Source organism: Portunus trituberculatus, chromosome 41 (assembly GCF_017591435.1).
Source record: "Portunus trituberculatus isolate SZX2019 chromosome 41, ASM1759143v1, whole genome shotgun sequence".
NCBI classification, from domain to species: Eukaryota; Metazoa; Arthropoda; class Malacostraca; order Decapoda; family Portunidae; genus Portunus; species Portunus trituberculatus.
In genome coordinates, this window is record NC_059295.1 from 8,491,316 (window position 1) to 8,508,459 (window position 17,144).

At 38.2% G+C, this 17,144-nt stretch overlaps 1 protein-coding gene across 3 annotated transcripts in view; it reads left to right on the forward strand.

Moving 5' to 3' along the window:
• The window catches only part of LOC123516794 (vacuolar protein sorting-associated protein 52 homolog), a 143,058-nt gene that overhangs the window by 96,364 nt on the left and 29,550 nt on the right, over positions 1-17,144 (forward strand). For all 3 annotated transcript variants that reach the window (XM_045276461.1, XM_045276463.1, XM_045276462.1), the window contains one exon: positions 14,478-14,633. In XM_045276461.1, the coding sequence (XP_045132396.1) occupies positions 14,478-14,633 (156 nt within the window). The remainder of the gene's footprint in view (positions 1-14,477; positions 14,634-17,144) is intronic.

The window sequence follows — 17,144 nt, forward strand, 5'->3', positions numbered from 1 at the left end:
CCTCACTAACTCGGACTAATATGGGGAAACGAAGGTCTGACAAACGCGAATGTCTGACTTAAGAATTATCCCCTCCTCTCCACACACACACACACACACACACACACACACACACACACACACACACACACACACACACACAGATATATATATATAAAGAAAAATAGAAGCGAGGAGGAAAGGAAGAGACACAATGAACTGGTGGCAGAAGCAACAGAAAAAAATAATGAAAGGTCAGAGGAGGAGAAGAAGGCATTTTTTTGGAGAATTATAGAAAACAGGATAAGGAAATGGTATATAAAAGAGAAAGAAGAGAAAAAAAATGGAGCAAGTTTAACTAAAAATGATAAGAACAAGAGATTAAAAATGATGTATACAAACATAGATGGGATTTTATCTAGTAAATTAGAATTAAGAGATTACATAAAGAAAGAAGAACCAGATATTGTATGCCTGGTGGAAACAAAGTTAAATGAGGCAATAAAAATAGACATAGATAAAAGGTATAATATATGGAGGAGAGACAGAGTGGGTAAAGGAGGAGGAGGAGTCATGATGATGTTAAGGAAGGAGATAGTGGTAAATCAAGTGGAGTTTGGGAAGGAAAATCAGAAATACTGTATGTTAAGATGCATATTAACAAAAGGAGTTAACAATCATTGGAACATATGTGCCACCAAAAACAAACTCATGGACTAACCAAGAATATAGAGACATGATAGATGACACAATAAGGAGTCTTACAAGAATCATTAAGGAAAGGAGAAAAGTGATATTGGTAGGAGATTTCAACTGTAAGGAGGTAGACTGGGAAAATTATGAAAGTGGTATGGGGGAAGATGCCTGGGGAGATGGATTCCTGAACCTAATGATAGATAATTTGATGGTCCAAAGAGTAAAGGAAAACACAAGATTCAGAGGAAACGATGAGCCGGCAAGATTAGACCTAGTTTTTACAAGGGATATACCAATTAATGATGATATAAGATACAAGTGCCCATTGGGAAAGAGTGACCATGTAATATTAGAAATGGATATAGAAGAAGGAAAGGAAGATAGAGATGAATCATACAAAGGAGACCGATTAAATTACAGAAAGGCTGATATTGAGAATCTCAAGAACTATTTTAAAACGTAAACTGGGAGGAGATGGAAAACTCATTAACGGTTCAAGAGAAATATAACTTATTTTGGAAATATACAAAACTGGGGTCAGGAATATGTTCCGAAATATAGACCTAAAGAAGAAGGAAAGAAAGATTGGTTTAATGCAAGATGTGCTAGGGCAAAGGAGAAACGAGATGGAGCATGGAAAAGGTGGAGAAGAAACAGAAATCCAGAAAATAAGGAAAACTTCAAAACAGCAAGAAATGAATATGCTAAGGTGAGAAAGGAAGAAGAAAAGAACTATGAAAAGGACATTGTCGAAAAATGTAAGGAACAACCAAAATTGTTCTACAGATTCATAAATGGAAAAATAAGACAAAAAGAAACAATAGAAAGGTTAAAAGGAGAAAACAGAATGGTGGAAGACCCAAAAAGTATGGCAGAACTGTTAAATAGTAAATTTCATGAGGTCTTTACTAAGGAATCCAAATTTGAAAGACCACAGGGTAATAGAGACTGTCCATATGAAAGAGATTAAAGTAACCAAGCTTGAAATAAAAAAAGTTGATGACGGAATTGGATGAGGAAAAGGCAATGGGACCGGATGAAGTCTCAGGCAGAATACTGAAAGAATGTAGGGAAGAACTAGCAAGTCCAATATACAACATCATAAAATGCTCAATAGAAAATGGAACAGTGCCAGTGGAGTGGAAAAGAGCTGAGGTGGTTCCCATATATAAGAGTGGAAGGAAGGAAGAACCTTTAAATTACAGACCGGTATCACTAACTAGTGTAATATGCAAGATGTGTGAAAAAGTAATAAAGAAGCAATGGATTGAGTTTCTTGAAGACAACAAAATATTATCAAATAGCCAATTTGGTTTTAGAAAAGGTCGGTCATGTGTGACAAATTTATTGAGTTTCTACTCTAGAATAGTTGATAAAGTACAAGAGAGAGAGGATGGGTTGACTGTATTTATTTAGATCTAAAAAAGGCTTTTGATAAAGTGCCACATGAAAGATTACTATGGAAGTTAGAGGAGAAGGGTGGCTTAAAAGGAAGCACATTGAGATGGATGAAGAATTACTTAAGGGAGAGAAATAAGGACGATAGTTAAAGATATGAAGTCCAAGTGGAGAACAGTAGACAGCGGAGTGCCACAGGGGTCAGTATTGGCACCAATACTTTTCTCGTATATATAAATGACATGCCAGAGGAGTGAACAGCTACATAAATCTGTTTGCGGACGATGCGAAACTGTGCAGAGTCATTAAACAAAAGAGGATTGTGAAATACTACAGGAAGACTTAAACAAGATCTGGAAATGGAGCAAAAATGGGAGATGGAATTCAATGTGGACAAAAGCCATGTCATGGAAATGGGAAAAAGTGAAAGACGACCAGTGGGAATCTATAAGATGGGAGATGGAGTAGAACTAGAAAAAGTAAAAAGGAAAAGGACTTGGGAGTGACAATGGAAGAAAATAATCAACCGGTAAGCCATATTGATAGAATTTTCAGAGAGCGTATAATTTGTTAAGGAATATTGGAGTAGCATTTCACTATATGGACAAGGAAATGATGAAGAAATTGATAAGTACTAAAATAAGACCTAGATTGGAATATGCAGGAGTTGTGTGGACTCCCATAAAAGAAACACATAAGAAAATTAGAGACTACAAAAATGGCTACAAGAATGGTTCCAGAATTTAGAGGGATGACATATGAGGAGAGACTAAAGGCTATAGATCTACCAACCTTGGAGCAGAGAAGAGAGAGAGGGGATCTGATACAAGTTTATAAATTGATTAACGGAATTGATGAAGTGGATAATGAGAAACTGATCCTGAGAGAAGAATATGACTTTAGAAGCACAAGATCGCATAGTAAGAAACTAAGGAAGGGACGATGTCTGAGAGATGTTAAAAAATTTAGTTTCCCGCAAAGATGTGTTGAGACTTGGAACAGTTTGAGTGTGGAAGTGGTGTCAGCAAAGAGTATATGTAGTTGTAAAGAAAAATTGGATAAGTGTAGATATGGAGACGGGACCACACGAGCATAAAGCCCAGGCCCTGTAAAACTACAACTAGGTAAATATAACTAGGTAAATACACACACACACACACACACACACACAGTGTAGTGGTTTGCCTCGACTCACACTCGAGAGGGTCCGGGTTTGAGTCCCGGAGGCGGCGAGGCAAATGGGCAAGCCTCTTAATGTGTGGCCCCTGTTCACCTAGCAGTAAATAGGTACGGGATGTAACTTGAGGGGTTGTGGCCTGCTTTCCCGGTGTGTGGAGTGTGTTGTGGTCTCAGTCCTACCCAAAGATCGGTCTATGAGCTCTGAGCTCGCTCTATAATGGGGAAGACTGCCTGGGTGACCAGCAGACGACCGAGGTGAATACACACACACACACACACACACACACACACACACACACAGAGACAGGATGGTGGAAGACCCAAAAGTATGGCAGAACTATTAAATAAAAATTCAGGAGGTCTTTACTAAAGAATCCAAATTTGAGAGGCCACAGGGTAATAGAGACAATCTATATGAAAGAGATTAAAGTAACCAAGCTTGAAATAAAAGAGTTAATGAAGGAACTGGATGAAGAGAAGGCAATGGGACGGATGAAGTCTCAGGCAGAATACTGAAAGAATGTAGAAGAACTAGCAAGTCCTATATACATCATAAAATGCTCAATAGAAAATGGAACAGTGCCAGTAGAATGGAAAAGAGCTGAGGTGGTTCCATATATAAGAGCGGAAGGAAAAAGAACCTTTAAATTACAGACCGGTATCACTAACTAGTGTAATATGCAAGATGTGTGAAAGAATAATAAAGAAACAATGGATTGAGTTCCTTGAAGACAACAAATTAATATCAAATAGCCAATTTGGTTTTAGAAAAGGACGGTCTTGTGTAACTAATTTATTGAGTTTCTATTCTAGAATAGTTAATAGAGTACAAGAGAGAGAGGGATGGGTTGACTGCATCTATTTGTATTTAAAAAAGGCGTTTGACAAAGTGCCACAAGCAAGATTACTGTGGAAGTTAGAGGAGAAGGTGGCTTAAAGGAAGCACATTGAGATGGATAGAAAATTATTTGAGGGAGAGAAATAAGACAGTAGTTAAAGATATGAAGTCAAGTGGAGAGCAGTAGAAAGCGGAGTGCCACAGGGGTCAGTATTAGCACCAATACTTTTACTCATTTATATTAACGACATGCCAGAAGGAGTGAACAGCTACATAAATTTGTTTGCGGATGATCGAAACTGTGCAGAGTCTAAATAAGGATCTGAAAAATGCAAGAAGACCTAAATAAGATCTGGGAATGGGTAAGAAGTGGGAAATGGAATTCAATGTGAACAAAAGCCATGTCATGGAAATGGGAAAGAGTGAAAGACGACCTGTGGGAATCTATAAGATGGGAGATGGAGTAGAACTGGAGATAGTCAAAAAGGAAAAGGACTTAGGAGTGACGATGGAAGAAAACAATCAACCAGTAAGCCATATTGATAGAATTTTTAGAGAAACATATAATTTGCTAAGGAATATTGGAGTAGCATTTCACTACATGGACAAAGAAATGATGAAGAAATTGATAAATACTATAATAAAACCCAGATTGGAATATGCAGGAGTAGTGTGGATCCCTCATTAAAAGAAACACATAAGAAAATTGGAGAGGCTACAAAAATGGCTAGAAGAATGGTCCCAGAACTTGAAGGGATGACATATGAGGAGAGACTAAAGGCTATGGATCTACCAACCTTGGAACAAAGAAGGGAGAGGAGACCTGATACAAGTCTATAAATTGATCAACGGAATGGACCAAGTGGATAATGAGAAACTGATCCTGAGAGAAGAATATGACACCCGAAGCACAAGATCGCATAGTAAAAAGCTGAGAAAGGGAAGATGTCTGAGAGATATAAAAAAATATAGTTTCCCGCAGAGATGTATTGAGACGTGGAACAGTTTAGATGAAGAAGTAGTGTCTGCAACGAGTGTGCACACTTTTAAAGTAAGATTGGATAAGTGTAGATATGGAGCAGGGCCACACGAGCATAAAGCCCAGGCCCTGTAAAACTACAACTAGGTAAATACAACTAGGTAACACACACACACACACACACACACACACACACACACACACACACACACACACACACACACACACACACACACACACACACACACACAGTCTATAAATTGATCAACGGAATGGACCAAGTGGATAATGAGAAACTGATCCTGAGAGAAGAATATGACATGAAGCACAAGATCGCATAGTAAAAGCTGAGAAAGGGAAGATGTCTGAGAGATATAAAAAATATAGTTTCCAGAGATGTATTGAGACGTGGAACAGTTTAGATGAAGAAGTAGTGTCTGCAAGAGTGTGCACACTTTTAAAGCAAGATTGGATAAGTGTAGATATGGAGACGGGCCACATGAGCATAAAGCCCAGGCCCTGTAAAACTACAACTAGGTAAACAACACACAGGTAGCTCAGTGGTTAGAGCGCTGGCTTCACAAACCAGAGGACCAGGGTTGATTCCCGGCCGGGTGGAGATATTTGGGTGTGTCTCCTTTCACGTGTAGTCCCTGTTCACCTAGCAGTGAGTAGGTACGGGATGTAAATCGAGGAGTTGTGACCTTGTTGTCCCGGTGTGTGGTGTGTGCCTGGTCTCAGGCGTATCCGAAGATCGGAAATAATGAGCTCTGAGCTCGTTCCGTAGGGTAATGTCTGGCTGTCTCGTCAGAGACTGCAGCAGATCAAACAGTGAAACACACACAATAATGAGCTCTGAGCTCGTTCCGTAGGGTAACGTCTTGCTGTTTCGTCAGAGAGTGCAGCAGGTCAAACAGTGAAAACACACACAAGACGCGGTTGAGGAAGAACGCAATACCATCGCTCCTGAGAATCAGCTGATCTTCACTACCTTTGTTTGGGTTTGCAATGGCCTGGGCGATTAGTGTGGACTCGTTTTTTTTTAATGAATACAGTGTTACAAAATCATGAGTGAGAAAGAGATTCCATCTAAATGCATCTATGAGACATGGAAAAGAATGAAAGCTGATGATGACTATGTTGGTGAGGGAGAAAGAGCATTCGAAGGCTTTGATACGCGCATACTTCACTATTTGAAAGAGTGTTGACTATCGAACGTAAATTAGATAAATGGATAAAGGAGAGTATGGGAATGAAAGAGAATGAAGAACAGGATAAAGAGCTCCAGAAATGGAAAGAAAGGATAAAAAGAGTGGAAGAAAACGAAAGTAGGCTAAGAACAGAAAATGAAGAATTAAAAGTTGAAGTAGCTAACTAGAAGAAATTGATGGAAGAAGGACTCGGTAAAGCCGAGAAAGAAAAAGAGAAGCTAAAAGATCTATTTAACAAAGAAGAAGAAAGAGTACAAGACGTGATTAAAAAAGAAGTACAGGCATGGAGAATCCAAGATAAGAAAGACAAGGAATCATTTCAGGAAGTATTTCAAGAACAGTTTAAAGAAAGAGATGAAAATATGACAAACAAAATGATAGGAGTCCTCAAGAAAAAAGAAAATTTAGTAAGAGAAATTGCAGAAAAAAAAAGAGTGCAATTATTTTTGGACTGAAAGAAGAAAATGTTAGATATAGACCAAGAAGGGAAAAGGACGAAATGAAATCAGTAAAAGACCTAGTAAAACATCTAAATGACGAGGATAGACAGAATTTAGAAGAGGAAGTAGAAGAAATCCATAGAATGGGACCATATCAAGAAGGAACAGTGAGACCAATTAAGATATTACTAAAATCATAAGCAGCAACAGAAGAAGTACTATATAGAAAAACAAAACTCAGAGAAACAGAAGGTTGCAAAGATATATATATATATATATATATATATATATATATATATATATATATATATATATATATATATATATATATATAAAGAAAAATAGAAACGAAGAGGAAAGGAAGAGACACAACGAACTGGTGGCAGAAGCAACAGAAAAAAATAATGAAAGGTCAGAGTAGGAGAAGAAGGCATTTTTTTGGAGAATTATAGGAGACAGGATAAGGAAATGGTATATAAAAGAGAAGGAAGAAAAAAAAAATGGAACAAGTTTAACTAAAAATGATAAGAACAAGAGATTAGAAATGATGTATACAAACATAGATGGTATTTTATCTAGTAAATTAGAATTAAGAGATTACATAAAGAAAGAAGAACCAGATATTGTATGCCTGGTGGAAACAAAGTTAAATGAGGCAATAAAAATAGACATAGATAAAAGGTATAATATATGGAGGAGAGATAGAGTGGGTAAAGGAGGAGGAGGAGTCATGATGGTGTTAAGGAAAGAGATGGTGGTAAATCAAGTGGAGTGTGAGGAAGGAAAATCAGAAAAGGAGTTAACATTCATTGGAACATATGTGCCACCAAAAACAAATTCATGGACTAATCAAGAATATAAAGACATGATAAATGACACAATAAGGAGTCTTACAAGAATCATTAAAGAAAGGAAAATTATGAAAGTGGTATGGGGGAAGAAGCATGGGGAGATAGATTCCTGAACTTAATGATAGATAATTTGAGGGTCCAAAGAGTAAAGGAAAACACAAGATTCAGAGGAAACGATGAGCCGGCGAGATTGGACCTAGTTTTTACAAGGGATATACAAATTAACGATGACATAAGATATAAGTGCCCATTGGGAAAGAGTGACCATATATTAGAAATGGATATAGAAGAAAGAAAGGAAGATAGAGATGAATCATACAAAGGAGACCGATTAAATTACAGAAAGTCTGATATTGAGAACCTCAAGAGCTAATTTAAAAATGTAAACTGGGAGGAGATGGAAAACTCAGAAATGATTCAAGAGAAATATAACTTATTTTTGTAAATATACAAAACAGGAGTCAAGGAATATGTCCCGAAATATAGACCTAAAGAAGAAGGAAAGAAAGATTGGTTTAATGCAAGGTGTGCTAGGGCAAAGGAGAAACGAGATGGAACATGGAAAAGGTGGAGAAGAAACAGAAATCCAGAAAATAAGGAAAACTTCAAAACAGCAAGAAATGAATATGCTAAGGTGAGAAAGGAAGAAGAAAGGAACTATGAAAAGGACATTGTTGAAAAATGTAAGGAACAACCAAATTTGTTCTACAGATTCATAAATGGAAAAATAAGACAAAAGAAACAATAGAAAGGTTAAAAGGAGAGAATGGAATGGTGGAAGACCCAAAAGTATGGCAGAACTGTTAAATAGTAAATTTCATGAGGTCTTTACTAAGGAATCCAAATTTGAAAGACCACAGGGTAATAGAGAGACTGTCCATATGAAAGAGATTAAAGTAACCAAGCTTGAAATAAAAAAGTTGATGACGGAACTGGATGAGGAAAAGGCAATGGGACTGGATGAAGTCTCAGGCAGAATACTGAAAGAATGTAGGGAAGAACTAGCAAGTCCTATATACAACATCATAAAATGCTCAATAGAAAATGGAACAGTACCAGTGGAGTGGAAAAGAGCTGAGGTGGTTCCCATATATAAGAGCGGAAGGAAGGAAGAACCTTTAAATTACAGACCGGTATCACTAACTAGTGTAATATGCAAGATGTGTGAAAGAATAATAAAGAAACAATGGATCGAGTTCCTTGAAGACAACAAATTATTATCAAATAACCAATTTGGTTTTAGAAAAGGTCGGTCATGTGTAGCAAATTTATTGAGTTTCTACTCTAGAATAGTTGATAAAGTACAAGAGAGAGAGGGATGGATTGACTGTATTTATTTAGATTTAAAAAAGGCGTTTGATAAAGTGCCACATGAAAGATTACTATGGAAGTTAGAGGAGAAGGGTGGCTTAAAAGGAAGCACATTGAGATGGATGAAAAATTACTTGAAGGGGAGAGAAATAAGGATGATAGTTAAAGATATGAAGTCCAAGTGGAGAACAGTAGACAGCCGAGTGCCACAGGGGTCAGTATTGGCGCCAATACTTTTTCTCGTATACATAAACGACATGCTAGAAGGAGTGAACAGCTACATAAATCTGTTTGCAGACGATGCGAAACTGTGCAGAGTCATTAAACAAAAAGAGGATTGTGAAATACTACAGGAAGACTTAAACAAGATCTGGAAATGGAGTAAAAAATGGGAGATGGAATTCAATGTGGACTAAAGCCATGTCATGGAAATGGAAAAAAGTGAAAGACGACCAGTGGGAATCTATAAGATGGGAGATGGAGTAGAACTAGAGAAAGTAAAAAAGGAAAAGGACTTGGGAGTGACGATGGAAGAAAACAATCAACCGGTAAGCCATATTGATAGAATTTTCAGAGAGACATATAATTTGCTAAGGAATATTGGATTAGCATTTCACTATATGGACAAAGAAATGATGAAGAAATTGATAAGTACTAAAATAAGACCTAAATTGGAATATGCAGGAGTTGTGTGGACCCCCCATAAAAAGAAACACATAAGAAAAATTGGAGAGACTGCAAAAAATGGTTACAAGAATGGTTCCAGAATTTAAAGGGATGACATATGAGGAGACTCTAAAAGCTATGGATCTACCAACTCTGGAACAGAGAAGAGAGAGAGGGGATCTGATACAAGTTTATAAATTGATTATCGGAATGGATGAAGTGGATAATGAGTAACTAATCCTGAGAGAAGAATATGACATTAGAAGCACAAGATCGCATTGTAAGAAACTGAGGAAGGGAAGATGTCTGAGAGATGTTAAAAAATTTAGTTTCCCACAAAGATGTGTTGAGACTTGGAACAGTTTGAGTGAGGAAATGGTGTCAGCAAAGAGTGTACATAGTTTTAAAGAAAAATTAGATAAGTGTAGATATGGAGACGGGGCCACATGAGCGTAAAGCCCAGGCCCCGTAAAACTACAACTAGGTAAATACACACACACCACGTAGTGTAGTGTTTAGCATGCTCGACTCACAATCGAGAGGGTTGGGTTCGAGTCCCGGTAAAAGGCAAGGCAAATGGGCAAGCCTCTTAATGTGTGGCCCCTGTTCACCTAGCAGTAAATAGATACGGGATGTAACTCGAGGGGTTGTGGCCTTGCTTTCCCGGTGTGTTGTGTGTTGATGTGGTCTCAGTCCTACCCGAAGATCGGTCTATGAGCTCTGAGCTCGCTCCGTAATGTGGAAGACTGGCTGAGTGACCAGCAGGCGACTGAGGTGAATTACACACACACACTAAGAAAAAAAATCAGGCTTGGTGCAGGTTAAGATTACGAGTAAAGGACAGGCTGAGGATATTCATTTTGGAAGAGGGAGACAGTTGAGTTCATTGAAGAAGAGGGGATAGTTGTCTGGAAGGTTGTGTCGAGTTGATAGATGGAGGAATTGAGTTTTTGAGGCATTGAAAACTACTAGATTTTCTCTGTCCCAATCGGAAATTTTAGAAAGATCGGAAGTCAGGCATTCTGTGGCGTCCCTGCGTGATCTGTTGACTTCCTGAATCGTTGAACGTCTCTGAAAGGACGTGAAAAGATGTAAGGTGGTATCGTTAGCATAGGAGTGGATAGGGCAAGAAATTTGGTTAAGAAGGTCATTAGTGAATAATAGAAAGAGAGTGAGTGACAGGACAGAACCCTCAGGAAGTCCAGTATTAATAGATTTAGGAGAAGAACAGTGGCCGTCTACCACAACGGCAATAGAACAGTCGGAAAGCAAGCTTGAGATAAAGTTGCAGAGAGAAGGATAGAAGCTGTAGGAGGGCAGTTTTGAAATCAAAGCTTTATGCCAGACTCAATCAAAAGCTTTTGATATGTCTAACGCTACAGCAAAAGTTTCACCAAAATCTCTAAAAGAGGATGACCAAGACTCAGTAAGGAAAGCCAGATCACCAGTAGAGCGACCTTGACATGTAAGGAAAGCCAGATCACCAGTAGAGCGACCTTGACAGAAGCCATACTGGCAATCAGACAGAAGATTGTGAAGTGACAGATGTTTGAGAATCTTCCTATTCAGGATAGATTCAAAACTTTAGACAAGCAAGAGATTAAAGCTATAGGATGATAGTTTGTGGGGTTAGAGCAGTTACTTTTTTTAGGAACAGGCTGAATGTAGGCAAACTTTCAGCAGGAAGGCAAGGTAGAAGTCGATAGACAAAGTTGGAAGAGTTTGGCCAGGCAAGGTGCAAGCATGGAAGCACAGTTTTTGAGAACAATAGGAGGGATCCCACCAGGTCCATAAGCCTTTCATGGGTGTAGGCCAGCAAGGGCATGGAAAATATCATTACGAAGAATTTTAATTGTAGACATGAAATAGTCAGAGGAAGGAGGAGAGGGAGGGACAAGCCCAGAATCGTCCAAGGTGGAGTTGTGAGCAAAGGTTTGAGAGAAGAGTTCAGCTGTAGAGACAGAAGAGATGGCAGTGGTGCCATCAGGATGAAATAAAGGAGGGAAAGATGAAGTGAAGTTATTGGAGATGTTTTTGGCTAGATGCCAGAAGTCGCGAGGGGGAGTTTGAGTTTGAAAGATTTTGACATTTTTTTTATTTATGAAGGAGTGTTTGGCAAGTTGAAGAACAGACTTGGCATTATTCCGGGTAGAGATATAAAGTGCATGAGATTCAGGAGATGGAAGACTCAAGTACCCTTTGTGGGCAACCTCTCTATCATGTATAGCACGAGAACAGGCTAAACCAAGGTTTAGAAGGTTTAGGTTGAGAAAAAGAATGAGAAATGTATGCCTCCATGCCAGACACAATCACCTCTTATGCATTCAGCACAAAGAGATGGGTCTCTGACACGGAAGCAGTAATCATTCCAGGGAAAATCAGCATAATACCTCCTCAGGTCCCTCCAACTGGCAGAGGCAAAACGCCAGAGGCACCTTTGCTTTGGGGGATCCTGTGGAGGGATTGGAGAAATAGGACAAGATACAGAAATGAGTTTGTGATCGGAGAAGCCCAATGGAGATGAAAGGGTGACAGCATAAGCAGAAGGATTAGAGGTGAGGAAGAGATCAAGAATGTTGGGCGTGTCTCCAAGACGGTCAGGAATACGAGTAGGGTGTTGCACCAGTTGCTCTAGGTCATGGAGGATAGCAAAGTTGAAGGCTAGTTCACCAGGGTGGTCAGTGAAGGGAGATGAAAGCCAAAGTTGGTGGTGAACATTGAAATCTCCAAGAAGGGAAATCTCAGGAAAAGGGTAGAGGGACAGAATGTGCTCCACTTTGAAAGTTAAGCAGTAGAAGAATTTACTATAGTCAGAGGAGTTAGGGGAGAGATAAACAGCACAGATTAATTTAGTTTGAGAGTGACTATGAAGTTGAAGCCAGATGGTGGAAAACTCGGAAGATTCAAGAGCTTGGGCACGATATCAAGTAAAGTTGTTGCGTACATAAATGCAACATCCAGCTTTGGAATGAAAATGAGAATAGAGAAAGCAGGAGGGAACAGAGAAGGGGCTACTGTCAGTTGCCCCAGACAGCTGTGTTTTGGTGAGGACAAGAAGATGAGGTTTAGTAGAGGAGAGGTGGTGTTCCACAGATTGAAAATTAGATCTAAGACCGCGAATGTTGCAGAAGTTAATGTAGAAAAAGTTGAGGGAGGTATCAAGGCATTTGGGGTCGTTGATAGGAGAGTTGTTTGACCTGGGGACATTTTTGGTCCCCTCCCCAGAAGGGGACTCCAAGGCGTGTTGAATACAAGTGCCCATTTTTCTTTTAAATTTTGATTTAAAGTGAAGGGTGTATGAGTGGTAAGTGCTTGTAGTTTTGTGTGAAGAAGGAGAGTTGTCTTTAGAGGGTAGGCTCTGACTGCCCCCTTGAGTTGTGAGACACAAAGGGAAATGTTCAGCGAGATCACAACTAGCTTTAATGGGAGGTTCACAGCACCCCATGAACTAGTGCTATTAGATCTCACTGGGAGTAAGTTATTGTTTCGGTAGGTGTCTACTACCTCCTCATTTATCGGGGGTTGCCTGTACTTGGTTATGTTACAAAACGGAAATTTTTCTGTATAGCAGTATTTATCACATGTAAGTATTTTCAAACAACAGATCAGCCTTTCCTCCCTTTTAATTAATTAAATTGGGGGCTGAGTGTATTTTAGATATCTTCATTGGCATTTGTGATTGAGTATCTGTTCTTTTTAGTGCTTTTCTTTTCCCAATTCATAGCTAATGTAAGGGACATTGATGTACAGTAAGGGATGACAGACAATAAGAATTACTTTATGAAAGGCACAGTATACATTAATGGAAAAATTGCTCTTATCGGGACCTTTATATACAGGCAATCCCCGCTTAACGAAGGGGTTACGTTCCTAAAAAACCTTTCGTTAAGTGAAACTTCATTAAGCGAACCAATTATAAAAAGTTTAACCCCTGACTTGAACTTCCATTGAGAGTAAACAAAGCGAGAGTGCATCATAGTACAGTGAATGGTTTAATGAAAGTAAAAATTATGAAGTTAATTTGGGCAGTTTAATTTAAGTCATTATAATGTACACTAATGTATGTATGTACATAACTTTATAATATTGATGATCTTAAATTTATGAAGGGAGGGAGAGTGAAACAGGAAAGACACTAACTGGCAACCTGTGGAATGTAAACAAAGGGCGCATCATTGTATCACATACAAAACTTATGTACCACATTTCCACAAGGTTTTTCATTTTATCCATTGTAGAGTCATGAGTTCAGGTGGTTCTTTTAGCTTGCAAGGAAGATCAGTCTCACCAGCCTTCTTAATAGAGTCTGCTGACTTGAAAATAAAGAGACAATAGATGGAGTCAAGATGGTGGCGAGCAATGCTATTAGTTTTCTCGCCTCTCGTGCATAATATCTAGCTTCACTTCGAGAGTAAGAGACTTCCTAGTCTTCTTAGCAACGCTAGGCGACATTGCAGGGTGTTTTAGTGGTAAGTTGAGCAAGGCAAGACGAGCTGCTGCTAACACTGTTATTGTTTTGAACAATGGGAGTGAGTGGTGCGTGTGATGTCCTCGAGAGGCGCTGGTGTATTCAAAAGCCTGTCGGCTTGCGTGATACGGCGAGGTTTTCAAACTTGGAAAAAATTACCTGGATAAAACTTTGTTAAAGCGAGTTTGGTGTTCGTTAAACGAGCAGATGGTAGTAAAATGAAACCTTCGTTGTAGCGAAATTTCGTCGTGTGAACCTTCATTAAGCGGGGGTTGCCTGTACTATATATGTTCTAAAAAATGGTTGTTAAAAGTTGTATGCATAATACCATGAAGCATCCACCATAAATGTCCCATATTTTCAGAAAAGTTAGTTATATTGTTATATCAGAAGCCACACAAGAGAAATCATCTAGTAATATATTTAGATAATTATGCTGCCTTACTTATATATTTTTTCAGTATGCCTTTGAAGTCCTCTTCAGGAGTCAGCAATATGCACTAATGGACAATGGGTGCAGGGAATACATCTTTCTGACAGAGTTTTTCATGGTGCATGATGCAGATGCCATGAAACTCTACATGACTGTCATGGGAAAAACTCTTCAGCATGTCCAGGTTAGTGCAATCGTATTTTTATAGAGATTGAAAGCTTCCGCCTTTACTGCATCTGAAATGCAGTTTTATTGTTAATGATATATTGTTTTAGCAGAATTTTATAATTCATCCACAGGTTACTCAGTTATCAGAAAATATTACAATGATTCGTAAGAAGCTACTCATGAAATATGTATGTACAACATTAATTGAAAATTCTGTAGTCTTCTTTTTTGATTTGTGAATTTGTGAAAAGTGGAATTTTTCCTTTTGTGGAAGGTTGACACTCAACATCAATCATTAAAGTATCATCATGATCTTAGCATATTTAATTGTAATGATTTATTTCCTTTTCATGGAATTATTGAAAACAAACATTATTCTCACATGGTAATGAAATTGACTTTTATTGTGTTATTCAAACATAATTTTCCCATATAAGACAACAGTAATAGGGACAGTTACTTTCCTGGCCACTGGGAAGTCTTTCTATTTTTAGGATTTTGTTACTCAAACTTTAAAAAAAGAAATATTAATACATCACTGGTTCACAGAGACAATAAAAAATAAACATTCTCATTTTATTAGCTCTGATGGTATGGTACTTCAGTCCCATCAAATTGACAATCACAGACAATCACTGAGGTCTTTTCTTTCTAACACTTCTAACTTCTTTTCAATGGTCACAGTCTTCCTTGATTTCTTGAAATCACTTTCCTGTGAAGAGTTTGAAGGACACTTGGATGCAATTGTATAGGACACTAGGTGAAAACACAGAGAAATGATCCACTAAGGTTAGCTCAAGACTGAGGAGTGAGGTTTTGTATATGCATTTATGTTCATAAAACAACATTTATATTAGCTTTTTACAAGCCTTACCACCAAGAAAGGATTGTTTTGTGATGCACAAAGTGAAATCTTGCATGGAACACAGAAAACAAAGCATGAGGAGGCTTTGTCTGCTGCCGATCAGCAGCAGCGCTTCTTCTTCTTTTTGTAACTCTCTTTAGCTTGTGTGTTGCTTTCACCACAATATTTGTGTTTTTGCCCCTCTGTTGCCTGCTACAATGGATATCATACCTTTTGTTTTCATATATGATCATGCCATGAGGATCACCTTGACTCTGTGGCACTGAGTGACAGCTCATAGATGCTTTGTTCCTTCTCAGTCTCACACAGTACTCACTGAGGACTCAGTGCCCATGTCATGTTCATAAGTAATTTTCTCATGAAATATTTTGGGTTTATAGTAGCTTCCCATGTTTCACCCTTACATTCATCTAATACCAGTAGGCTAAAGTGGAGGATTGCAAAAATTTGTATTAAAGACACTGAGAAACATACATATATGGCAGTTAAATAGTCTAGCATTGTGTGAACATGTTTGTCCTTACACTTTGTGTGACACAGAAGTGCTGAAGTATATCACTGTGTAAACTAAATTCTGTATTTTATCTTGATTTTGCTGTCATAGTGACTCAGGATTTCTACTGAGTCAGTTACATCCATACAATTACATCACATCACACAAACCAACCATATCACACTCAGTCATCCTGCAATGTACCATCTGCACAACAAGCAACATCTTGGCTGTAAGCAACATCTTGTCCTCCTCATCAGGCCACACACAACATTCAACCACAGCTCATCACACATAACACTCAGTCACATCCTACACATCAAAAAGCCACATTATGCCACACATCTTGCTAGCCACACATTCCTACAGAAATGTAATGAAGGAGTGAGGAAATATGTAGCTAACTAAAGAGTTAAGAAAAGTATACATGCTTGGTACAATGGCAGATGCACAGAAGCTAAAAAGGCAAAAGATAAAGCTTGAAAGAAACTCATAAAGCAGAGAAATGACAATAACAGACAGAAATTAATACATTAGAATAAGGAGAAAGGAAGAAAGAAACTTTGAGAAAGATGTGGTGTAAAAAAGCGAAGATGAATCCAAGCTTTTCTACAAATTTATAAATGGTAAGATGAAGAATAAGGAAACAATAGAAAAAATAATTAAAGGAGGGAAGACATACCAAACAGCAAAGGAAATGAGTGAAATAATGAATGAGAGCTTCAAAACTGTGTTCACTGAAGAAGAGGATTTTGCAGAATGAAATAGGACATTGCACTGCTGAAGATTAGGATGAGGCGATGTGTGAAGGATATTGGAAAATACAGTTTTCCACATAGAATGGTGGAAAAGTGGAATGCATTGAGTGATGAAGTTGTTACAGCACATAATGTGCATAACTTTAATGAAAAATTGGGTAAATGGAGACATGGAAACAGGACACTGTGAGTCCCACTTGAACCCTGTACAATACAACTAGGTAAATACAACAACTAGGTAAATACAATAGCTCCATACCACACTCAATTACTCAGCAGTCCATGTCACTCATAGAGAGCAAAAAGGAAGGAAGGTTATATTTTTTCATTAGAGTGTAATCTTGATTAATTTTTGGTGGGTCATGTGAAGAGAAAAAAAGCAACCCATCAGTTTATTCCTTTTTACCTAAT